This window comes from Mus caroli, unplaced genomic scaffold (genome assembly GCF_978045245.1).
Source record: "Mus caroli unplaced genomic scaffold, Mus_caroli_1 scaffold_8, whole genome shotgun sequence".
NCBI lineage: Eukaryota > Metazoa > Chordata > Mammalia > Rodentia > Muridae > Mus > Mus caroli.
Genome location: NW_028227263.1, coordinates 67925028 through 67952109, shown reverse-complemented (window position 1 = coordinate 67952109; position 27082 = coordinate 67925028). Strand labels below are relative to the sequence as shown.

At 45.2% G+C, this 27082-nt stretch overlaps 1 protein-coding gene across 1 annotated transcript; it reads right to left on the bottom strand.

Moving 5' to 3' along the window:
• Positions 1-996: 996 nt before the first annotated feature.
• On the bottom strand, positions 997-17775 carry Det1 (DET1 partner of COP1 E3 ubiquitin ligase). The gene is made up of 5 exons (XM_021167544.2): positions 17653-17775; positions 13840-14932; positions 10622-10809; positions 4771-4962; positions 997-1620 (listed from the first exon to the last, which is right to left on the bottom strand). Exons 2-5 carry the CDS (start codon positions 14920-14922, stop codon positions 1431-1433), a joined length of 1653 nt encoding a protein of 550 aa, XP_021023203.1. The 5' UTR covers positions 14923-14932; positions 17653-17775; the 3' UTR covers positions 997-1430.
• Positions 17776-27082: the final 9307 nt, after the last annotated feature.

Genomic DNA, 27082 nt, shown 5'->3' with positions numbered 1-27082 from the left:
TTGGGACCCTTCTTCTCTGCTGAATTCACAGCCACATCTTCCTAGCTCTCCTCAGTCTTAGTTCACTACCACCCTGATTCATATTAGGTGCTCAGAGCTTGTACTGAAGGCAGAGACTAAAACTAGCTACTCACACTGTGGATACAGCTCAGCTGATAAAGCACTTGCCAAATATGGGCATGATCTTAGGTTCAATTCCCAGCAGTGCAAAAATAAAAATTGAAACAAAACAAACAAAAAAAAACCCCAACCAAACAAAATGTAGGCCGCTGAGGAGGAGGACCTTAATGGGGCTGGTTTGGAAGGGGCTCGGCATCTCCTATCATATTTCTTAGAGTTCCCAGAAAAGTCTGACTAGCAGAAGGCATATGGGACCCAGCTGCTTGTATCCGTGGCTCCTTTTAGATTGCTTTGGTACAAAACATTTCAGAGGTACCTTCTGAGACAGATGTTTCTAAACAAGCTGACTACATTATGACAGGGGAACATTATGCAAATGAGATAGAAACAGGCTTACAGGCCCTCTGGAGGAGCCTGGTGGACAATGTGACAGAAGGGTGCAGTCTGGTGCCAGCAGGGGGCTACAGGAGAGCTATGAGAGCTCAGGCACCCGGGGACAACCAGTTTGATCTGTTTAGGGACACCTGGAGCCTTTCAGCTTCTGCTACTCAGAGGACAGTACGTGCTACACGGTGTTTGTTTCTGCCAAGCCTCACAGGGCTGCATGCTCTCCCACCAGCGTGACACGGGCAGCAGATGTGAGCATGCTTCCACATGAGGCTGTGTGATTACTCCCACCTCTCCGGGGCTAACAATTACCAGCAGAAAGCCCTGGGGAAGGAGACAAATGACTGCCTTTGACAAGGGCACTGGCCACTTAGCACACAGGAGCAGCTGCCGCATCCAGGGCCTGCCTGTCGCTTCTCTCTCAGTCCCTCTCTACCAAGTGGGGAAAAAGCACCGGGGTGAGGGAAACATCAAGGAAGAGACAGTGTCCTACGAAAATACCAAGCCTTTATTTTCTCTTATAAAGCCAGCCCTGTCTGTTGAGGGAATGGAAAGGAGTCCGTAGTTTCCAGAGTAAACATGATTTACCTGCTGCCAGCTTCACACCATAATTCGAAGAGTGACATCAAGGCGGAAAGGTGTGAATGCTTCTATCTCCACAGACATAAAATGCTAAGTAAACAAAATATAATGGATTTAATGCTAGGTGTTCCCACAGGGAAAAGCGAGACGACACGAAAACTGATCATCTGGGTAAGAGGAAAACAGAGTCCCACCAGGCTGCACCCCATCCTCTGTCTCAGGCTCTGTGGCAGGGGAGGCACACCAGTCTGGAACACCGACGGCAGCTCGGAGCTTTTGCTTTATTGCCCACTGTGCGAAGCAGGGGCAAAGTCCTGGACAGCACGATTGTAATAAGGTGACTAGGTGCAGCAGTGTCGCATGTGGAAGTTGACAACATACTCTGCGTTAGTCCTCTGCACAGAAATGGCAAATGGCTCAAAGGGGTGAAAGGTGAAGGCCACGAGGCGTCGCACTGTGTGGTTGATGGGGCGGCCCAGCAAGCCCGCCTGGATCTCAAACTTCAGCAAGCCAGAGTCCCGGGCATAGAACCTAAACAGAAAAGGGACACGATGTTGCTATCACTGCCACCTTGAAATCTAGCCAGCAGGGGATGCAGACAGAGAGTTCATCGGATAAATGAGACTGCCTCTTGCAGCAAGCCCAGCTCAGCAGACCCTCAAGCCACTCATCTCATCAGTGACTGTAAAGTCAACTCCTGACCTTAGTCACCGCTCAGTTCTCACAGTGGCCCTGAATCAGACTCCAAATTATAACCTCCCACTTGCAGAAGCTCCAGCCTAAAGATGTCTAAGCTGGCATTAGAAATGAAATACTAACAGCATACATAACTTCCTGTGTGCCTTTAAATCTCCGAAGAGCCACATTGTAAAAAGAAGCAAAACAAAAAAGTAGAATTTATCTTGTAATATATTTAATTTAATTTAATATATCTGAAATAACCAGCTACTGTACACCTACACATGTCTCAGCTTGGCCTCATCTCACAGTAAGTACCCAACAGCCAGCAGTGGCTAGCAGAGACTACATAATAGTGCCATTTTGGGCTAATCTTGAAGATTCTCAGTTTTAAGGACAAATTCTCACACCAGGTATAGTGCACATGCCTGTAATCCTAGCACAATGGAGGCAGAGGCAGGAAGGTCAAGAGCTCAAGGCCAACCTTGGCTACACAGCAAGTTTGAGGCTTGCCTAGGCTCCATGAGTACATCTCAATACATAAAACACTAAAAAATGAAATGCATTCTCTCTGAAGGTTGTCGCTTTTCACATATAGCAATCACATGGCATGCTAGGAGGCAGCGCAGCAGCAGGGCACTCAGGAATAGAGAATGGTGAGTGGGTGAGCTTGGGAGTCTCCGTGTGATACAATGAAGCAAAAGATGTTTCTGAATGACTTGTGGTTTGGGAAACTAGAGATGGTGAACAGGCTCGAAGATAATAACTACAAAGCTCTGATTACCCTTTCTGGAAAGCAGAGAAACAAATATAAAGATACTTACACTTTTTATTACTATTACTATTTTGCAGAGCTGAGGCTCAAACCCAGGGCCTTGCACATACCAGGGAAATGTGCCACCCCTGAGCTCAGTGGTGTTCATACTTTTTGATAAAATAACCCAATCCCTAAGAATTCATACCCTCAGAACTTAATTTAAATGATTGACACTATCAAAACTGCTGTAATATAAAAATGCATAAAAAGAGATGGGCAGGAGGCTGGGTAAATGGGGTGCATCCACTCAATGGCCCAGTGTCAGTATGGAGACTGGGTAGTCCAGTGGAAGACACCCCTGCAGTTAAAGCACTCAGCAAACTGTGGTGCCTCCTGTGACTGATGCTACAGATGAAAATGTGCACAAACACACTTGTTGGCAAAACCACAGTGACATAGACAGTGACCGTGCCTGGCAACACCACCTCCTCAGATGTCTTCAATGTCCTTCCAGGTCTCATTTTAAGTAAATTACAAGAGAAGCCTCTTCTGTCATAGCTATGACAACAGGCCTGTTACTGGGGCTCATCTTTTCAAACTAGAAAAGCAGGAAGTTTTGTCAGCAAGGACCAAAATGAATCTGTTTGGCTGTATCAAATGAGGCCCATTATGTGTTTTTATGCACAAAAAGCACATTAACCTACCCACATAGTTCCCAACACACATGGATTTATAATTTAAAGTGAGTTGTCTGTGCCTCTAAATCTAACTACCAATTTATAGGAAAGCAGGAGGATTGAGGAACACCATAAATACAACTCCCAGCATGCAATGGACAGAGCCCAGGTGTGAGAAAGACTACAGGATGAATGTGTTGGTGATGAGCAATGATTTCATTGCAAGAAAAATAAAGAGGAAAGCAAACCTAAGGTTTAAGGCTAGCAGCCACATGTATATGAGCCTTGTTTAGCACACGAGGCAAAGGAACTGTGCAAATAATATTCTCAAGCAACACAGGGAATACTAATTAGATGGTTGGTGACATTATCAAATGTGTGTTTGTTCTGAGGTAGGGTCTCACATCCCAGGCTGGCCTCGAACCTGCCTTAAAAATCCAGCAGTAGGAGTGAAAAGACAGATGGCTCAGTAATTAAGGGTACTTGTTGCCCTAACAGAGAGCCTGGGTTCAATTCCCAGCGTCCACATGGTAGCACACAACCACCTGTAACTCCCAGTACAGTGGCTCACGACCAACCAGAACTCCAAGTCAGGGTATCTGGCTCACTCTTCTGACCTCTGTGGGCACCGGGCACACACAGAGTGTGCATACACACAGCAAGCAAAACATTCATACTCATCAGACAATCTTAAAAGAAAAATGCTGGAGAGATGGCTCAGTGGTTAAGAACACTGACTGCTCTTCCAGAGGTCCTGAGTTCAATTCCCAGCAACCACATGGTGGCTCACAACCATCAGTAATGGAATCTGATGCCCTTTTCTGGTGGATCTGAAGACAGCTACAGTGTACTCAAATCATAAAGTAAATAAATAAATAAATAATATTTTTAAAACGCAAAAAAAAAAGATTCCAGCAGTAAAAAATTATCTCTGCTTTTTCTACTAAGTAAAATTGGATAAAATAACTTGAGTAAGATATACTAGATACAAAAATCTGTGATAGAATGTCATTAGGATATTAAAAATGAAAATTACAGCTCCTTTTCTTGGATGCTTTTGCTTTTTTGTTTGTTGTTTTCAATACAGGGTCTCTTGGTATGGCCCTGGCTGTCCTGAACTCACTCTGTAGGCTAGATTCAAACTCAAAAGACAGACAGAGATCCACCGGTCTCTACCTCCCAAGTGCTGAGGTTAAAGGTGTGTACCACCATGCCAGGCTTCCTTGAACACTTTTAAAAGCAGACAGCATTTATCTGAATAAAAGTTTTATTCATGGGGCTAGAATAATACCTAAGTGATCCAAACTCTCACCACACAACACAGACAGCCTGCTCTTTCCATCCATCAGAAGCACAGGAGAGAGAGTCAGTCATGACCCATGCTATAGAAGAGAGAGAAGCCTCAGTCACTGACCTATGCTATAGAAGAGAGAGAGGAAGCCTCAGTCACTGAACCATGCTATAGAAGAGAGAGGGGAAGAGTCACTGACCTATGCTATAGAAGAGGAGAGCGGGGAGCATGGGGCCTCTCACTTCAAGCAGTTTGTAGCTGTGGTAGTGATAAAGTACCTGATTGGGTGATCTCCACAAGTCTTGGGTCGCTCCATGACTGACACCCACTTGTCATCGTAGCTGAAGAGAGACAAATCCAGGTATGGGCTCCCACTGTAAGACTGGGCACTGATGGGGAGCTGGCCTAGCAGTCGGCGTACAGCCTCCGTGTGCCCTCCATACTTGGCATTTATAATCGTGTCTTTGAACCTAAAACAAAGCACCAGTAAGGAAGGCTTTCTCAGCAGCTGCCGCAGTTTAAAACTCACATCACGCCTCAAATCCAAAGAGCTCCCCAGGTGAAAGTGCTTGCCACACAAGCCCAAAAACCTGGCCTAAGTTCAGCCACCAGGTCCCACAGTGGAAGGAGATACCCAACTCCCAAAAGTGGTTTTCTGACATCCTACATGTGCCAGGGCACATGCATGCACACTCACATACACACTCTACACACACAGTGATTTTATTTTACAAACAATTAAAATCCTAACTTCCCCACTGCTCTTGTCAACGAGTTTTCTCAGTTATACTCCTGTTCAGTGCTCTCTGGAACCACCCTAAACCTCACTCACCAGAACAGAAAGGTTCCTTAGCAACACGTCCCCCAAACCAGCTTCTATAGCTATTTAGACATTTAACCGCAACTATCATCTGAGAGCCCAGGTCCCCGTGGGCATAGCTCACCTTTCCCCGAGTGCCTCTCTGCTAACCCTTGTTCCTAAATCTGTCCGAAATGTTTTTTAAATAACTTCCCTTTTTTTAAGATTTATTTATTATATGTAAGTACACTGTAGCTTAGCTGTCTTCAGATACCAGAAGAGGAAATCAGGTCTTGTTCCAGATGGTTGTGAGCCACCATATGGTGGCTGGGAATTGAACTCAGGACCTCTGGAAGAGCAGTCAGTGCTCTTAACCACTGAGCCATCTCTCCAGCCCTTTAATAACTTTTGATTCTGCCACATCCTGAGACTCTTTTCTGTAGCCATGCCATGGATCTGCAGTAAAGGTCCCCACAGGATAAGGGAACTCCTCAGGCTACTTACAGGTGACACCATGGAGCTGTTTCTCTGTCCCTGCTACCAGTGATGGGCACACGCTAGGCGCTGGCTCGCGGCTGTGTGCTGACCACAGAGCCTCTAGGACAGCCTGCAGGCTCTGTACATTGAAGCAGCCCCTATTCCTCAGCAGCACCCACCTGATCTCCATTCTCCCAGCCCACACTGCCGGAAATATAAAGAAGCCATCTCTGGACTCTGCAGTTCTTAGCTCTTTCTTAGCTGTGTCATTCTGTCCAACTAACATCTCTTAACTCTGGATGACTCCAAAATTCTTGGTGAAGATGCTTCTAACAGCATAGCCTAGCCTGGCTTTCCCCTCAGTCTCTGCCCTGCATTTCAATGACCTCGCCTCACCCTGCAAGCACTGCACTCCAGGTGACCATCCCATGTTCCAGCCATCCTCTCCTAGCTCCCCAACATTTTCTTCCATCTCACACACCCATTAAGTCCGCTTTCTTCTTTAGGCATCTTAGAAGTCATAGTCAATTGTGAAACAGCTCCATCACCTGCATGCTCAACAACCTTGAATTCTGCTTTCCAGAAGAACGCCAGTGAAGTTCAGCTCTCTCTCCTGATTCTATGCCTGTGGCTGGAGAAAACTGAAAGTAATGCTCACTCCAACCTTTGGCCACAAAGCCACACAGGCTCTCAATGTGGGAGGGTACTCATCTGAACTTCCACAGTCCAGCCTGCCTCCCACTCTCTTCCATGGTAACCTCATCTCCCCCTAGTTTGTCACTGACAAACACAGAGCATCTGTCCCTGCACAGCACTCCAATCTCTCTATTTGGGTGGCAGATCTCATGCCCTCTAGACAGGATACTCTCCCGGATCAGCCCCATCAACACACAAACATGCCATTATTACTTCAGGTTTAAATTAAGGAAAACCATCTGGTTTAGTGACATGGGTCTGTAATTCCAACTATTTGGGACACAGATTTTTCAGGACTGAAAATTCAAGAACAAGATCAGACTAGCCTGGGCAACTTGGTAAGACCTCCTTAAAATAAAAGTGTAAAAACCTGGCTGGGGATAGAGCTCAGCAACACAGCACTTGCCAAACATACAAGAGGCCTCCAGGGTCAGTCCTTAGTGGACAGAGGCAGGGAGGGAGAGAGAGCGAGAGATAAAACCAGTATCATCTGCCACTACTCTGGACCACCTGAAGTTGTAGAACAGCCAATCGTTTGTGTCTCTGGCCCTATGTCCAACTACTGCTCCTTTCTCTCTCAAATCCAGCCACCTAACCTCATTAGTGTCCTTCAAAGGCCTCAACGGCTTTTAGGCTTGCTCTTGTTTCTTCTGATATCATCCATCATCCTGATTAGCCCTGGGTAGTTCCTGGTCTCCTTCAATAACTCCACTTCCATACCATTGACACCTCTACCAGAACAGCAGTGATGATACACTCAGACCCACCAGATACCGCTCCAGCTCCGCCTTTTCCAGTAACACTTCCTTCCTGGATCCTTCACTTCACCACATCCTTCAAGGCTGACCTGTGACCTGTGACCTGTGACCCTGGAGCTTCCTATTCAGCCCCTTCAGAACTCTGACTCGCCCTGGTGCCCAAAACCCATTCCTTTGCAGTTTATTGGTGACATGTATTTTCCAAAGGCTTCCTCAAAAAGATACATAGAAGGTGATTTTATTGTTTAGTCTCACAGACATGAAAATATCTTTGTTCTATTCTATTTGAATACAGGATTCTACATGAGAAATCATCCTTTTCACCAGGAACAGGAATTTGTAATTATAGCATTCCGGAAGCCAAGGCAGAAGAACTGTAAGTTCAAGGGCAGCCTGGTCAGCTCTTCTCATGAAAGAGAGAGAGACAGAGAGAGAGACAGAGACAGACAGAGAGAGTTACTTTTGGATAGCTCTACAGGTAGAGAAAGGATTGAATCCAGAGCCCACTGAATGTACTAAACACATTCCCAAGGCCTTGAAATAATCCTTTTCACAAAATTTTGAAGGCAAGATCTTAACATCGAAGCATTTAGCATTGTCACTGACCAATCTGACAGCATTCTAATAACATTTTTGCATGTGAAATGTAAGTTTACTCCAAGTTTTTATAATTTACCCTTATCTCCAATGTTTCAAAATTGTACGGCATGTGGGCCTTCTCTCACTGACTATGCTAAGTACCAGAATGCTGGGAAAGTGGGTGGTTTTTCTTGGCAGGGGGAGGGGCATAATTTGTAGCATTTGCCAGTTTCTGTGGTATCAAGCTTCCTGCTGAGGCCAATTTCATGGCACCGGCGTTAACATCATCAAACACAGCTGGAGACGAGCCATAGCATTGTACTATGCAGCATCTAGCATCCAGATAACAGAACCTCAAAAACATGGATAATTGTAAACAAAGAAAATATCTAGTAAAAAAAAAATTAAAACAAAAAACCATGGATAATGTCAAAAGGAGTAATTACAGCTTAGTAATGGCTATGTTTAATAATCAGCTTTCAAAATTTCCTCAAAGTTTAACAGTTGGTTCCAATAGTCATGGATGATCCTGCTAATCTAGAAAGTTCTATCCATCCAGGTTAGGAAGTACTCACATTGTTTCTACCTCTTTGGCCCTCAATCTCTCTCTCTCAGGAACAGCAGATACAGAACTCTAGGGCAAATGCTCCCAATTTTTCTTTAACTCTTTTCTTTTCCATTTTGCTATGCCCTCACTCCCTCTTTCCCCTTGGAGAGTTCTTCAGCTAAATCTAAGACTTTTCAGGTCTCCTAGAGCCTTTGCAGTCTAGGCCCACCCTTGCTTACATCTCCACTTGTCTCAGTGACAACAATTCTGCCCTCTTCCTTTCCTAATCCTTTTTTTTGGGGGGGAGGGGGAAGGGGGATAGAGGGAGGTCTCTTTTAGGATAAAGGTACTTCTTTTTGTTTTGTTTTACTTTTTTTTGCCTTTTTTTAAAATTTAATTTTATTTGTAATTCATTTTTTATACTCCATATTCCATTCCCCGTCCCTCCCCATCTACTCTCCATTTTTTTGGTTGTGTTTGTTTTTGTTTTTTTTTTGGTTTGATTTGTTGTTTTGGTAAAGGCACTTCTTAAATGATTCCAGTCTTAAGCGTCCATTTTGTTTGCTTGCACGCTTTATGCTAAAAAGTGTTTTTACATGAAGATTACTAGAGAACACTTACCACACAATTTTGCATTAAGAGCCGTGTATTCACAAGAAACAGAAAATCATTTCAATTTCCATGTACATTATAGTTTTAATAAAGTAAACTATGACTGTGTAGCTTAGAAAATCTACTCAAGATAGTGCACATTTATAACTTTTCAGTCTTAAGTGGCAGGAAAAAACTTTTCAGCTCATGAAATGAGCTTGCAGCTCCTCTCAGCTGATAACACACTAGCCTTGGTGTGGACCCAACAGTGAACAGAAATCAAAATTCCTGACCACATGGAGCCGGCCTCTTTAGTGCCTTCACTGAGGGTACCCACTGTACTAGCTAGTTTGAAAGAGGGACCCACAACTGAAGCATTGCCTGTGGCCGTGTCTGTGGAGAACTGTTTTAATAGATGACAGATGAAGGCGTGCCCAGCCCACTGTGGGCATATGATCCTGGACTGTATCAAAAAGCTAGCTAGGAATGAGCCAAGAACAAAACCTGTCAGTGAGCAGTATTCCTGTCAGGTTTCTGTCAGTGCCTGCCTCTAGGCTCCTGCCTGGACTTTCTGCTGACTTCCCTCGATGGAGGACTGTGACGTGGAAGTAGAAGCTGGAATAAATCCGTTCCTCCCAGGCTGCTGTTGGCCATGGTGTTTATCAAAACAACAGAAAGCAAACCAGGACGCCTACCTTCTGCAACTCGCTGAGGAAATGGCTAACTTAAAAGTTAATGGTGAAAGAAGACACTCAGGTTCAAGACCCAGCACCGCCACCAAAAAGGGAGGGAAGTGGTCCACACCTGTGCACTAGGAAGACTAGGAAGGTGAAGCACCACGGGTATAAGACCAGCCTGGGCTATACAGGGAGACCCTGCTTTCAAACTGAAAAGAAGAGAATGAAGCTACTACGGCAGAAGACAGATGTGTCGGAGAGAAGGCAGAGGTAAATGAGGGTCAGGATCTGTCTAACCACAACTGTCCCTGCGCCCAAGCATGGAGCCACTGCAGGACATTTACGTTTGCTCATCTTTCCCACAAGTAAGAAGGCATGCTTGCCCCGATTCATCCGCTCAGTGTGGTCTGGCCTATTTGGGGACCAAAACCAGATATTTTCCTTACCTCCTTAAGGCTAGAGCAATTGAGGTATGAAAGCTGAGGAGGCCCAGAGGCTTTAGCCCAAGGGAACTACTCCTATCATGCTAATATACTAAGAAGGTTCTTAGACGCCACGCGTGGGCTTTCTACTTCCAAACCCGTATCTATAGTTCTGGCTTGTCTTCTCCTCTGCTCTTAAGGGCCACCCCTCTATTCCTTTATTTCCAATGGAGCAGAGATAGGTGGATGTGTTCAACATGCCATATTAACCAGAAGTTCTAACGTGATCTCCATCACTCCTTCCTCAAATATTTAAGGACTTGACAGTGCACCACTGAGAATATAGCATTAAACAGACTTTCTGTCTTTCTGCAGCTTACGTGTGGTCTAACGACCCAGAAGATACACCAACTATTGCACAGGTTGTAATAGAGCTGGAAAAACGTCAGGATGACAGTGCAACAGGCAGACCTACCAAGGCCAGGTGGGCACACAGAATACAAAGTGTCCTGAAGCAAATGGCTACCAGCCTAACACCAACCACTTTCAAGTTAAGCCTGCGAGGCCTGGCGGGACAGCTTACCGGCGCTGGATCTGCCTTGCAAAGTTGTTGCTAGAAGCTGAGCAAGGGAACTGGACTTCACTGTGCAGGGTGGCGTTGCGGAAGAGGTCACAGAAGTTCTCGAAGAGTTCCAGAAGCTCATCGGACGTGTTCTCAAACACGGCAATCACCTCTGTTGTCACCATGTTGTATACCACAAAGAAGGAGGCCTGCAGAAAGAGGCAGCCAATGGGGTGGCCATGCCTAGGTAACTTTCCACTTCACCTGAAATGCACTCCACCCAACCACACACTCAGGGACCTCCGCCTTGGCACTAGCTAGGGAGCAGGGCTCCACAAGGTCTGGGAACAGAGGAGGCAGCATTGGCTGCATCGTTGAGAACCTTGATGCCACCAGGTTTCCCGTGCCGCTGTGCTGCTGGGATTACCGAGCTGGCCAGCATGTATACATAAAAAGGCTTTCAATCTTCCATTTCAAACTGTGCAAATTCAATATTTTTCCTTCCAAGTGTTTATTCGCTACTTGTCCCCCAATCTGCCCTAAGTTTTTTTTTTTTTTTTAAGTTTTAAAAATGCCAGATTTAATTTTCTTTCCTGCTGGGAAAGTGATTTGCAGCCCAGGGCTGCCTGTTGGAAAATGATTTTCTCTTCTATGTGTACAGTTGAAAGTTCAATTTCGGGGCATTTATTTTTCCCTCTTAATATTTCTAGCATGCAGAGAGACGCCTTAAGTACAATGTGTGCTAAAACTGCCCGGGCAAGTTGTATCCACGCAGGATACTAAAGATGAACAAATGAAAAATCAGACAGGCATTTTCCATCTCTTTCTCCACAAATGTTCTTTCAGTCAAGAGCTTTTGTAAGAAACATCTGAGATTTCTGCCAATTAGGATGAGGGTGGGGGTGGGGGACCTGAAAAGCATTCAAATGCCATAGGTGGCAGCCACCACTTTTCCTGAATGGAACCCTGGGTGACTGGGCCTTTTCCTTGACATCTTGAGTGCTCTGCCTTGCCTAACAGGAAGCTCCGGGTACCTCGAGTTTTTTGTCACAGTGAACGCTACACTGTGAACTACATCTGCAAGCTTGCAGCAGGAGTCTAAGATGTCCAGGACACACGGATTCACATTTCCCCTTCCTCTGATTAAGTTCTAATCTCTGTTACCCATCTCTGCAGCCATGTGGCCCACCTGTCTCATAGTAATTAGTCCTTCCCAGAGCTCCTCTTACATGACTTTGCAGTCACCTGGAAATTAAATTTGGCTGCAAATTAAAGAGGCTGGAGACAACCTGAGAATAATACCCATAATATTACCAAGGCTTTGTCTATGGATGCAGTTTTTACTCATTAACCTTATTGGAACTTATCAAATTAAACTGGAAGGGGAGAAAAGAGGGCAACTGGGGCACAGAGACTAGGTTTCGAGTTTCAAACTCCGAGCAGAGGGCACAGCCCCGGCAGCATGTCTCGCTATAACTGACTCTAACTACCAGGAAAAAAAAAATAGGTCACCTGTTAGCATAAGAAGAAGGATAATCTTAGTGCAGTGATAACAGACAACTTAGTCCTTCCAAAATAGAAAGGTAATTATAGCAGAAACCTAAATAAAAGAGTGACTCATGGCCCATCTATAGACCAGGACACCACTTTGATCATATCAGGGTTTTAACAGGATCTTTCATAATTATGTGAATGTAAGATTACACAAACGTTTACCAGATTTCCCTCTACAGCAGCAGACTGGGAAATTAAGGACAGGAGGGGAAGAAGTTAAGGGCTCTCCCACCTGTCTTCCATGATGCAGAAGGTGAACTGGATGTTCACCCGTGCTGGCTCAGTGACCACCCATCATTAACAGGGGAGACAGCGGAGTCTAAAAATAGACTCGGATCTGACCACTTCCCCCTTTTAGAATATACAAGTGCTGATGTTTTTGTTTGTTTGTCTTGGAGGGGGTCACTGTTGGAAGATATTTTACCACAAGTTAGGTGAGGGCTTAGAAATGATGTCCTGTATACCAGCTCTTATTCATTCATTCATTCATTCATTTATTTATTATTTATGTTCCTCATGCATATGTGGTGCGTGCGCGTGTGTGTGTGTATTTTATGTGCCAAACCTGAGCACATAAAGGCCCAAGGTTGACTGATGTTACTAGTCTTCTTCAACCACTGTCTGTCTTAGTCATTAAGGCATTAAAGTAAGCCTTTCACCTGAACTCAAGAGCTTGCAGATGAGCCAGGTTGCTCTTGGAATTGTCTCTACTTTCTGAACTCTGGAATTACAAGCAGGCTGCCACACTCATCTGGCATTTACAATGAATGGTTCTGCTTTAACCACTGAGTCAACCCCCAACAACGTATAGTATCCGTTGAAGGGGGAATCGACTGACTTCCTAGTTTACTATCTACCTCACTGCTCTGTTTCCAAAACAGGAGGATTGGCTTGAGGCAAGGGAGCCAAAGATACAGAGAGGTAGGCCTCTTACTCAGACCACACTGAAGTGGAGAGCTTTCTAGGGCTCCCTGGATTTCCAGAAGGAATCTGAACTCAGCTCCTTATCTTTTTGTTTGTTTGTTCGTTTTGTTTTGTTTTGTTTTTCGAGACAGGGTTTCTCTGTGTAGCCCTGACTATCCTGGCCTCGAACTCAGAAATCCGCCTGCCTCTGCCTCCCAAGTACTGGGATTAAAGACATGTGCCAACACGCCTGGCTTTTGCTCCTTATCGTTTTAAGTCAAGGTCTGGTAACAAAGACAGGTCTGGAGCTCATTGCCCTGGATCCCAAGCTCTGTAGTCCCACTGCTGGGATTGTGGGCATTATAGAAGTACGCCCACCGTCATACCTGGCTGCAGTGGCAGATTTGTAGGTTTTTGTTTTCAGTGCTGAATAAGCTTTCCACCACTGAGCCCTACGAACTTCCAGATTTGCATGGAGTGCTCATTCCTCCTGCCAGAACCTGTGCGGTTCAATAATCAGTCTTATCAAGTTTAGGTGAGATTACATCTGTGTGGTCTAAACCCTGACCCTACAGCATCTGAGCTCCTACGGGACAGGGACTGAGAATGTCCTGAGGAGTAATCTGGCAGACTTGGCTGTCCACGTGGCAGTGGCTTGTCATTGACCCTCCGTTTGCCAATTTCAATAGGTGATGCCAGACAAAATGGAATCGACTTTAAATGTGAGCCCAAGCTTAGCGAGACTTGGCGGCACTGCGCCCAGGCGGGAGCGCTTCCCGTACCTGAGACGGGTCTGTGACCCGCAGCGTCACTACGTCCTCACTGGTGTACTTGATGAACAGATGGTTCTCGTCCAGTAGCTGCATCTTCCACATGCGCAGCTGGCGCAGCTGGTCAAAGTACTGGAAGAACCGCCTCTTCGCCATGGCACTGCCATCCTGCTCTGCCCGGCGCCAGAGGTAAACCAGCAAGCGGTGCTTCAGGGAGTTGATGAAAGGGTCCCTGAAAGGGTTGGCCATGCCTGTCTGGCTGTCCCGCTGCACCTCAGGGAAAACGGCTGACACAGTGAGCAGGTCATCCTCGTAGCAGAAGCGGCCGATGGTCCGAACGTCGATAAAGGTGCCTTCGGGGGTTACCTGGAAGACATGAATAGTCTGCTGCTGCACAGACAATATGGCCAGGATGTTTTTATACAAGTAGAGCCCTTGATTGTGCGACAAGACCACTTTGTCACACTTGAATGTGCGTGTGTCACACAAACGGCCAGTGTGAAGGTCAATGATGTGGAGGGAATAGTCCTCAAGGGGGGACCGTGGATTGGGGGTCACTGACTCACTGCTCCGATACACCTCATAGAAAGGAGGGTGAGGCTCGTCTGGGAGGTAGGCAGCAGAGCCCACAATGACACAGCGGCAGTCATCTGTGAAGAGGCTACACTCCCGGTTCAAGTGCTCGCCATTGGCCGCGACGTTGGTAATGTGCAGCAGAACAAAAAAACGCTCAAAGAGCCGGCCTCGGATGCTGACCGACCTCTGGTCATTGCCATTGGACAAGATCTCCCCTTCGTATCCCTGCAAGAGGTCCTCTGCTGCCTGACAGCCCTGGTACTCATAGATTTCAAGAGATGTCTGGTCAGATGAAAAAGCAATAAAGTAGCGTCCGTCAGGCGAGAATTTCCGCAAGAAACAAGGAGGCTTCTCGACGTTGACAACCGTGAAGTTGGGGAAGACATTTTGGTGGAACACTCGGACCTGATGCCAGTGGGTCCCTGCCTTGCCTGAACTGATGCGCCGGCGTTCTAGGCGGTGAATGACATTTTGATTTTGGATTCTTCGAGGTTTAATTGTGGAAACATGATGATCCATTATAACATCTCTGCATGAAAAAGAAAAAAAAGCAGAACTCAAGAAAACGGAACAAAACATACTAATACCTCTATATGAACCTGAGAGCTTCCAGGACAACAGTGACCTGGATTCCTCTGAGATTACAGTTGCACAGTGACCCTGACATTTTGAATTTTAAGATCTGAAAGGAAGGATACAAGACACAAAGAATACCTTCCAAGTATAAACTAACAGGAATTTTCGAAGAATAAGCCAACAAGTACATCAAACGTGAAAAGCACAAAAATCTCCTCAGGGTCTAAGGGCACACAGTAAAAAAACCCCACCACCTCCACTCAGGAGGCCAAGGAGGGAATATCACTTTGAGTTCAAGGTCAGGCTAATGCAGGTTGAAACCTTGTCTTTATTTCTGAGACAGGAGCTCAAGCAGGCTTTGATCTTGCTAGGCAGCCATGGACAGCCTTCAACTGTGATCCTCCTGCCCCAGCTCTCCAATGTAGGGTTAAAGAGTTACGTACCCACACTTGACTTGTAGGGTGCTGAAAATTGAAGCTGGGGCTTTGCACAGGTGAGGCAAAGGGTCAACTTTGCTACTTTCCCCTTTTTTTTGTTGTTTGTTTTTGCTTTTTAAAAAAGTTAACATTGGATGTGCACATATCCATTTGCTGGGCTGTTATATTAAAGCAATCTGTAAATTTAAGCAATCTCTATCGAAATCCTAGTGGCATTTTTTTTGAAAACATAAAATTTCACGCTAAAAGCAGCATGAAATCTCAAAGAGCAAAAAGCAGCTAAGATGATATGGACAGTAACACAGGTAGAGCTCATACTTCCTGCTTTCAGAACCTATTACACCACAATCAATCAATCAATCAATCAATCAAATGATAAAAAAAAAACCCAAGTTCTAACACTTGCATAGACAGGCCAATGGAGAATAGAGTTCCAAAATAAGCCTTCACTTGCCACAATTAATCTTGTCAACATGCCTGGCTTCGAAAACTCTAGGAGATCCGTGAAGCATACTTCTGGGTGTCTATAAATCAGTGCCAGAGACAGGAAGACTATGAGGGCTTTCCTCAGGTATCTAGCCAAAGGGTCCCCTACATGGACAAACACCACTTGGTATTTAATAAGGCCAGGACCAACAGCAGGCAGGTGGATCTCTGTGAGTTCGAGGCCAGCCTACTCTACATAGTGAGTTCCTGGACAGTCAGAGCTACATACACAGTTAGGCCATGTCTCAAAACCCCTACCCACCTCCTACCCTGCTACCCCAGGGAAAGGGGAAAGGGCAACCTACAGGGTGAACAGAAGTATTTGCTGGCCAAATATCTGGTAAGGGGTTAATACTTAACATATTTAATGAACTCTTAGAACTCAACAAATAGCCACAAACCCAGATTCAAGTACAAATGGCCAACAAAGAAGGTTTGCACATCAATAATCATCCAGAGACAGAGAGAGAGATTGAGAGAGAGAAATCAAAAGCTTGGAGGTAGGGGAGGGAGAGGGTAGTAGTGTCTGACTTTCATAAAGAGCAGCATAACAGATTCCCCAGGACCACAAAACAAACAAAACCCATACAACATATAGTCAGGGTATTGTTTTGCAATCCTTTTGTTTCCAGCTTATCCTCATACAAGCTACATCCAATGGATAAAGATCTTTGCAGAGCCTCCAGACCTGAGGGAGTCAGGGCTCTAAACTACCACCTCTGGTTGGTTTTTTTTTTTTTTTGGAAGGAACCCTTCCCTGAAAGCCACTCGCTCATTTGCATATTCCCTAGAGCCACTTTAGCCCTAGGAAAAGAGCAGAGTGACTGTGACAGATCACACACTGAACTCTACTATCTGGCTTTTTGTAGAAACTAAATTCTTCACCTTTGAGAACTATCTCCAGTATCAGCCTCATCATCCTGTCTTTGAAGGCCTTCCTTCACTTAGTGAGACATAGATCCCAACACACTAGCCACTCAATTGCAACTCTGTATTTTACTAATGTGTATATTTATGGTGATCTCTCTGGGTCAAGTATACGCTTAACTTCTGTATGCCCACCACAGTGCTTAACACGTAGCAAGCTTCCTTCATAAACGGTGGGCATACCTCAAGCCATCTTCTTGGCTAACGTGGGTAACCACAGGGGAACTTTCATTTTCCGTAAGACATTCTCTCCGATCCACGCCATAACTTCTCTCGTTGCAACTTTAGTAGTGTCAAGTTTGGGGGAAGTCTTTCTGACCACCCCACCTAAAGGACTCATCTTTTTCTTGTTTCTTTCGCTAGTCATCTGTCACATTTTTTAAAATTTACACGGTCGCTTGCATGGTTGTGTTTAATGGTTGAGTCTCCTCGTTGAACTGTACCCTCTCTAATGGAAGTAACCAGATCTACTTCGGTCGCCGCGGTATACTCTTCCAGCCCTGGGGCTGGCACATGGTAGACGCTTTGGTGCGGTGCGGTCTGAAACGAAAGCCTGGCTAAAGCGGGTCACTAATTGTGTGAACGCAAGGTTTATTCCTCGTTGGAGCAAGTGCACATGTCCCCTCACTCTTGGCGACTGCTTCCAAAACAAGAAAAGAATGCCAAGAGGCAGACACACATGCCCATGATCGCCCCCGGAAAGAAAAGCCCAGGGCGGGGCCTCCCCGGGCAAAGCCGGGGGCCGGAGCTCCTGAGACCCGGCGAGCATGCGGGGAGGAGCCCGCCGCGGAGCTCTCGCGGGCCGCAAAGGGCAAGTCCTCACCTGTCGAGTCCTGGCTCATGGGGCCAGGGCAAGGGTCGCCCTAGCCTGCTCCGCGCACACCTCCCCCGGCCCCGCCCCCACCATGCCTCGGGACCCGGGCGTCGGCAGCCACCAGCCCGGGCTTCCGCCCGCTACCGGAAGCGCTGCGCAGTGAGAAGGGAAGTTCGGAAGAGCAAGACTCCATGCAGCTAAGGAGCAGCGCAGCGCACCCTGGCGTCGGGAGGAGAGATCGAGGCTATAGGGGCTGCATAAGCCCAGGACCAAGTGATCCAAGGCACTTTCATAACTACTATGAGTAGAAGTTAAGTTTTCACCTGCTTCTTGCATACTGGTGGAAGATGGATTATACATGCACCATGTCACTGCGTTTTCCATGCTCGTGATTGCACATGGGGATACAATAAAAGCTTCTGTACTAAATGAATCCAATACCATTGACTGGCCTTTTCACCGACACATTACTTCATTTAATTTTTTTTTTCTTACAAGCTATTTCTTCCCTGTGAGTCGATGGCTTCTCTCCATTGTGATTGCGCGTGTGTGTGTGCGTTTGTGTTTGGGTGTATTATTTTTGATGCTTTGGCAGGAAACCAAACCCAAAATATCTTCTCTTAAGGCTTCTGGGTAGCCATCGCCACTGTTCACCACCACTGTCAAATATCTGTTTCTGTTGCTGTGTATTGCTTTGTTGTGTCTCTCCTCCCTTTGGTAGATTATAAACTAAGAACAGGGATTTTTGTCTTATTTTCTGTTCCAGCCTCCCACCTCCCACCCCATAACAAGGTTTGGCATCTTATAGAAGCTCAGTAAATATTCCATCAGTAATCCATTGTGGTCTATCTCTTCTGGACCCCCATGCCATCTCCATTCTATATCCCCAGCTCTTCTGAGACATAGGATATAGAATTAGAGGCTAGGTTGAGCCTTGCTCTCTCTCCCAACCCTCTCCATACCCAAAGGACTCAGAGAATGAATATCTCTGCAGACCAACACATGAGAAAGGGATATGTGTTGACTTTTACCAGGGAGAGAGGAAAATTAAGGTTTGAAGGGGAAAGGTGACTTGGGGATATAGACTGACTATGAAGAGAATGATAGGTTTCTGGCCCAGTCCTAACATTTCCAGGCTCAGTATTCTTGGGTGCTGGCTTCAGAAACTCCATGACTTTTTCTGGGAAATGACTCTACCTGCCTCTTAAGGTTATCCCAAGTATTAAACCTGTTAGCCCTAAATACTTGAAGTCTTTATAAAATATTACTCAAGCTTTCCAGCCACAACTCTCTTCCTTTTCCATGATGAAACTGAGACCCAAAGGGGACATCTCTTGCACAAGTTCATACAAGAATAAGAGCCAGTAGGGGTGGGGCCACAGATCTATAACCCCAGCACTTAGGAAGTGGAGGCAGAGGAATCAGTAGCTCAAGGCCTATCTTGGCTGCACAGCAAGTTGGCCTTGGCTACATGACAACTTGCCCCAAAGCAAAGCAAAATAAATATGGGACAGGGCTGTGCTAATACTCAAAGCATCAGGTCAGATCCTAACTCGGACAGGTGGGTCCCCATGTGGCTTCAAGACATGCATCAGCTTCTCCGAGTCTGGGTTTTTCTTTTTCTTTTTGTATTTTTCATCTCTAATGTGTACAGTGTTCTGACTTGGTTGTAGAGAGGTCAGATAGAAGGATAAGTTTAAACTAGCAAAAGCTTTGAACTTGGAAATAGTTCAAGCCTACTTCTTCAGTTCTGGGCCTGGGGTTTGAAGGTTGGCGTTCCTTAATAACTGCTGTTTAGGATTAGAAAGCAAACTCTCCCTTCTGTGTGGTTGTGGTAGGGGCAGGGTGGAGTCAACCTTCAGAGGGATTCCACCCTTATCTCACACAGAACAAATATAACTCAAAATGGATCTAATCCACAAGTCAGGCTAAGCCCTGGGAAGACATCTTAGACATAATTTATTGTAACCTTGGGTTAGCCAACAGCTTAGAGGAAAGCAAAGAGGAAGCACGTATCAATGACTTCCTTAAAATAAAACAGTTGTTGTATTCCAAAGGACAGTTATTAGAGTATAAAGTTAAAGCTGTGTGCAACAGACACAGGGGGACTGAGAGTTCGAGGCCAGCTTGACCTGCGTAGCAAGTTTAGGGCAAGCCTTGGTTGCACGAGACTCTGTAGACCAAACCAAAAAGAATCAAGTACTGGTTCATGCTACCACATGGGTGAACCTTGAAAGCATTCTACCAGGTAAAGGGAGCCTGATATAATTTGCCACATACAGTTTGATTCCATCATTTGAAATATCCAGAATGGACAAATCTATAGAAATAGGAATCAGATAAGGGACTTGGAATGCTTAGAGGGGTATACAGTGGTTGCTAATCTGGATCTTTTATTTTTCAGGGGCAGGGGCTGATGAAAATGTATTAAAATTAGGTAATGGTGACGGCCACACTTCTGAATATACTACAAACCACTGAACCAATAATTTTGAAATAGTAAATTTTGTAATCTGCAGGTATCTCAAAAAAGAATTTGATGGTATTATGGTATCTCCAGCTCCGTGGATGGGATTCGACATCAATTTTTCTACAAAGTAATTCAATTTTTTTTTTTTACAGCTGGAGAAAGTTCCTAGTTCACACATGCCATGTTTTCTTTATCCATTCCTCTGTTGTTGCACACCCAGGTTGGTTTCATGATTTAGTGAATATGAATATTTCTGAAATGAATTGATGTGCAAGTAAAGATAAATTAACTAAACAAATAGGCCTGGGGATGTAGCTCAGGGGTGAGGTGCTTGCCAGGCCTGTGGGAGGCTTTAGATGCCATCAAAAGGAGGAGGAAGAGCAGGGAGAGGGACTGTGGGGTGGAGGGCAGAAAGAAGGGCAGCTCATCCATCTAGATACAGAGCCAAGATCGGCTGCCCCTGGCCACAAGGGACAACAGGACAACAGAGAGATGGATAGTAGGCCTTCTCTTCCTCAATGGCCTTCCTTAGCATCTACACTGTCCCTAAAAGCCCATTCTTCAAGCTCAAAATTCGATGGAGAATGACCTTGAACTTCTATCCCTCCTTTCTGTACCTCCCTGGTGATGGTGTTTCACACATGCACCACCATGCCTCATTTATGTGCTGCTGGGAATCAAAGCCAGGGCCTCAAGAGGGCTAGGCACTTTACTGAGTTAGACCTTTAGACCCACTTCCTTTCAAAGATACCTTAAAGGAGTGGGGCTTGAAGTGAGGCTAGTTCACCTCATCTTTCAAACCTCCTACCTGTGAACTCCTTAACCTATCTGCATCTTGACCTTCCCCCCTAGATGATGAGGCTAATGACATAGATCATAGTGTTGAGGGCAGGGAGTAAAATTCATTATATTAATAATAGCGTTATAATTAGGATGTGAAGTTCTTAGCACTCAGTCTGAAAGAGCTGGTTATGCAGCAAAAGCCAATCTCATGATCCCCCTGCCTCAGCCTCCCCAGTGTTGGGATTATAGGTAATGTCACCTAAGTGGACTTGTGACTCTTATTTGTTTGTTATCAGTTAAGACCACGTTGCCTTTAAATACTGAGGGTTTGTTTCTCCAGTGAAGCTCAGTACTCTTCAAACAAGTCAGGACTGCTGCAGACCCTACTCACCACTCCAGGGCGAATACTCCGACTTCCCTGTGAGAACTGGCTCCTTTTCTATACCCCCAGATGTGAAACCTCAGTAAAACACTTATTCCTAGTTGCTGTTGCATCTGTGAAATGGGTACATGTGGGGCTAGAGTATAGGAGAGCCACTGTATTTATGGAAGACCTAATTTTTATATGAATTTTAAATTAGTCAAATATGAGTATGCTTACACTTTTTTTAGATAGTGGGGATGGGACATGGGGCATTTTATATATATACAGGGAAATGTATTTTTACTTTAAATTTAGAGATATAGTCTTACTAGGCTGGTCTTGAATGCACTCTGTAGACCTGGCAGGTCTTGAATTTGTGATGCTCCCTCCTGAGTAGCTAGGATTACAGGTGCTAATAGGTCCAGCCAGAAAAATTTTGTTTTCTTTTGAGACTGGGTCTTCTGTAGCTCAGCTTCATCTCAACTCAGTATGATCCCAGAAGGCATTCAATTTCTGATTCACCCTCGACCACCACTCAAGAGCTGAGATTACAGGCATGAGCCATGCCACGCCACACCTAGTTCCCACCCAAATGTTTAACTACACAAATAGAAGCAGAGAGACTTCCTCCACATGGCAAGCCTGCCCCTCCCTCAGTAGTTAGAACCAGCTATCCCTCTAGGCCGTTCTATGAATTAGCCACTTCAATGTATGAGCACAGAGTTCTATTTACTAGTTTTCTTTCACTTTTGTCCTTAAATATGAAAAAGATTCTGATGTAGATGCTGTTTTGCAACCAGCCTTTCTCAAATATCAATGTGTTTCTAAGATTGCCCTATGTTGCTACATAGAGACCTAGCTCAGGAGTGCTGCCCTATATAAGTAGTGCCCATGTGCCTGATGGGATAATTCTCCCTTTGGCTCAGTAGTAAAGGCAGTCGACACACAACCCTGAGGACCTGAGTTCATCCTGACACCTGACAACTGTAATCTGACTTTCACATACATGCCTGGCAAGCATATGCCAACACACACACACACACACACACACACAAATTTTCTTTTCCTAAAAGAGAGAGAAGAGAAGGAAAGAGAAGAGGAGAGAAGAGAAGAGGAGAGAAGAGAAGAGGAGAGAAGAGAAGAGAAGAGAAGAGAAGAGAAGAGAAGAGAAGAGAAGAGAAGAGAAGAGAAGAGAGAAAACTCTCCTGCCAGCATTCAAGTTTCTTCCATAAGATTAGAAAGCTTGCCTAACATGTACATAACTCTGAGTTGGATCTCCACTACTGCATAAACCCAGCATGGCAGGAGGACATCTTCTAATACAGAGTGAGGGACAACCTGAACCACATAAGACCCTCGAGGAGGAAGAGGAGAAAGAGGAGGAGGAGAAGGAGGAGGGGGGAGGGAGAGAGAGAGAGAACACAAAGGGAAAGAAAAAAGTTTTCTTCTATTTTTCACTGTTAATCATTCTTCTTTTCAATGAGTACCTTGGTTATAAACACCATTATTAACGAAGTTACTAGATCCAGAGTTAGGAAATTACTCCAACACACACACACAAATTTGCTGGTGATGTAGCTCAGTTGGTAGAGTGTTTGCCTAGCACATACAACCCCAGGTTCAACCCCTGGTACCACATAAACAGGGCAAGATGATGGTACATTCCTTTAACCCCAGCATTCTGAAGACAAAATACTGCAGGAGGATCAGAAGTTCAAGGTCCTTCTCCCAGTACATAATATGGGACATGTGAGAACCTGTCTGAAATACATAGATTGTGAAATTTTTAAATTACACATTTAAATAAAACTTTAGCTCATTCCCTCGATGCTGCCTTTGAAAGTGGTAGCTCTCTGCTACTCAGTACCAGGGCTGCCCTCAGACTTCTGGTGAAATGCAAGATCATAAAAACAAGGAGCAAAAACATCATCTGTCACAGTCGGTCAGATATGTCAAAATTAAGGAAAACTTGGCATAAAGAAGATTCAAGGGCCAGACCCTGACCTCCAGCATTGATCACAGGAAAAACAAGGAAACAAAACACACGCTGCTCAGTGGCTTCCAAACGTTACCGGGCCACAGTGCCACAAAACTGGAAGGGCCCCTGATGCCTAGGAAATCTTACTACGCTGAGATCATGCACGTTTCTTCCAAGAACCATCACGGGAAAAAAACAGCCCAGCTGACCATCAACATGGAAATGAACAACATAGAAAATGAGTAAATGGCTCAGCGCACACTTTATTTATCCTTAAATAAAGCCACAAAATTGTCCCCTAGAGATGCTGTTGTAGCAAGGATAACCTTAATTGAGTGTGTTAATTACAAAAAGATTGAGCCAATGTGTACTCCGATTTCAATAGTTCTTACTCATTCTTTCTATAACAAATCTTTCTAAAAACTGTATCACATTTATTTTTATATTCTGTCTACTTATCTGTCTGCCTGTCTGTCTCTGTGTGTGTTTATGTGCTACAGTGAGAGGACAGCTTGCAGGAGTGGTTTCTCTCCTGCTCCCTGGGTCCCAGGGATTCAACTCAGGTCATCAGGATTAGAAGCAAGCATCTTAATCTACTGAGCCGCCTCCTCAGTCCCACATCACAAATCTTTCTTATTTTTGCCAGTTGCATTAGCAAAAGAAAACATCTTATGGTTCAAATGTGTGTCTCCCTGATTCCTGTTGAGATAAGCTCTTTTTTCCCCTCTCCTAGATACATTCAGGACATTTAATTTTCTCCTGTGAATTATTTTTTGCATTGACTTCCCCCTGTTTTTTTTGTTTGTTTGTTTGTTTTTTGTTTTTGTTTTGAGTGACACGTCTTTTTCTTACAGGCTTATGGGAGCTATTTATATACTAAGGTGTGTTAGTATTGCACATGTTTCTATATGAAACTTATACTCATCTTTACACTTTGTCTTTTATTATGTCTTTAGAAACCTCTGACCTCTCATCGCTTGTCTTGCTGTTAGCCAATTTATTCCAGGGCGCAGTGTGGGGAAACCACAGTGCTACACTTCCTGGAAGTCCTGCTAGCAGTAGGGGGTGTCCACACTGTCTTTGCTCCCTGCCTCTTCCAGGAAGTGGATTTCATTTTATTCTAGCAGATGTGACTGCTGTCAGAGCACAAAATGGGGCTGGCTAGAGAAGCAACCAGGGTCATGGCAACCTTATAGATCACTGTAGGGACTTTGCTTTCATAAGAAAGTAAGAGAAGGAGTCGTGGGAATACTTGGGGTTGACATAAGAACATGTGTTTTGGGAGATTCATGTTGGTTGCCATGGGGAGAGGGGGCAAAGACCATCTCAGAGGCTCCTGTAACAGTCCAAGAGATGATCACGACCTGGATTAGGGTGATAGGAGTGAGAAGTGGTCCAGATTTTTGATAAAGTAAAGATGGAGCCAGCAGGACTTGACAATGAATTGGATAAACAGCATGAGAGAAAGAAAGATGTCAAAAACATCCAAATGCTTGGCCAAGGTAACCAGGAGTATTCTGACTCAGAAAAGAATAGGATATTTTCTTTGGGCTAAATTTGATGTCATCTTCTCAAAGATTGGTCCCCATCCTTTTTTTTTCTTTCTTTCTTTCTTTCTTCAGCTGCATACCCCAAAGCCCAATGCAATCCCTGGCACACAAACACTCAGTAAAAATTTTCTAGATGCTAAATCACAGCCTTTTGAACAAACAGGCAGCAGGGTGGTCTCCAAACACTCCAGGTGGCACAGTGGTTCTCTACATCCCTTCTGCTTCATCCTCTGTGCCCAGAAGATGCCCCAGCCTCAGGAATGGTAGAGGGGGTGGCAAGGAGGCCTGAAGGACTTGCAAACCTTTTCCATGCTCATTCTCAGCTCCCGACAAGGCTTTTAGCCTGCATTAGCCTCACAAAGGGCAGACGGGAACAGCAGGGTAAAGAGGCTCTTGTCCTTCCTCCCTCTCCAGAAGAGGCAGCTGAGTGCTTCTTCCCTTGGCATTGTGGTACCATCGCAGTCCTCAGAAGTCTATGAGTCTTAATAATCACAACCGCCATTTAGTAAGTATTTTCAGGATGCTGGATCCTCTGTAATTACCTCACTCACGTTGTCATGTTAAATCTGCTTGATGGCTCAGTGAAGCAGGTGTCATTATTCCCATTTTACAGATGCATCTCTCGAGAGTAGCCTCCTCTCCCAGATCTCTGCTTCCTTTCCACCTTCCTTTCTTTCCTCTGCCAGGAAGGAGGGGAGACCCACCAAGATCTGAGCCCCACCCTGCTCACTTCAAGCATTAAGAACTACTCCCAGGGCAGATGGGACCCATGGATAAGAGGTTCTTGCACTGTCTGTCTTTCTAGAAGAGGCAGACACTTGACCCTGCCCTGTTCTTCCTTGCAAGGCTCATCTCTTCTTTCCTATTTGCAGAAAATGTCAGGCTGCTGCTTGCAATTTTCTCTGCCTTCAGATTTCAAAACAAATTGTTGTCAGCTTTATGAAGACTTTCCTTCCCGGCATGCTTTCTGTTCAGGTCTCATTGGCCTTGATTTGCTTTGCCTTATCTTTAGTGACCCTGAGACTTCAGTCTTTGTTAGATACCCTCATCCCATGTCTTCTATTTATCGGTGCTCAGGGAAAGCAGATGAGTTCTGTTTGTTCTGCGGGGAGAATAATATCTGACATGGAGGTCAAGGGAACATGGTAGCAATGGTTTAGGACATTTACTATTTTATTAGTTGCTTTCCCTTGATAATATTTCTCTATCCCTGTTTCTCTCTCTGTCTCTTCCTCCCACTCTGTCTCTCTATCTCTGTCTCTCTTTCTCTCTCTTTCTCTCTCTCTCACACACATACACACATTTCTCTTCTCTGGAAAATGCTGCAGTTAAGGGGTCACAGTAAAGAAACTGCCAAGATGCCTGCCTCATGATTTGGTTAATGTTTTTATTGTTGATGAGAGAAGGGGGGAGAGGGAGGGGAGGGGGGAGGGAGAGGATGCATCTGGAAGCATCCAGACCAGAGAGAGAGAAGTAGATGGCACATGGGCAGACTGGACATAGCCAAGGCTAGAGAAGTGAGGGAGCAGAAGAGAACAGGGGTAATAGTGAGGTAGCAAAAGATGGAGACTGGAACCTGCCAGGAGACACTAAGAGAATAAGTGGGAGTAAGAATGAGTGTCTGGAAGGGAACTGGGGGGTAAGGATGAGATGAGAGGGGCTGGGATGATAGCATGGGCTTTGAAATATATAAGGTACCTGTGACTAGGGCCTGGGGGAGCCTGGAAGCTGTCAGGGGCTTCCTTATGCAGCCACAGGTATATGCCAGTGGAACCCTTATGTCCTTTCTGCCAGAAGTAAGAAAAATGACTCCTTTTAGCAATTGAGAATCAGTTTCACAAGTTCCTGAAAAAAAAATGCTGGCTTTATTGATCCACCAGAAATCTTCCTATAGTCCAGCTTGAGCTCATTTCTGGATATTTGGACAGCCCAAGAGACACAACAAATGCTGTTTCATTGTCTCTGCTCTTGTGGCAGAGAAGAAAACCGTGGACTTTAGTATCAAGCTGAGTTGTACATGAACAGGCTGCCTCTTGCCATCCCTAAGATGGGAGCCCTGGCCTAACAACATTAGGAATGAAATTAAGTACATGCTGGTTCACCAAGCCTGGGGTCCGACCAGGGATGCGTCAGCTGGGAAAGGCGTACCTTACCCACTGGCCCCCCAAGAAAACCTGCTTTGCAGTCCATCCTCCCGAGAGGATGGACTTTTCTTAACGCCAGCATGCCTCACAACCATGGTTCCAAACAGCCAATGACTTCAGCTCTTGGTTGCTCGGCCCATAATTTTGGAA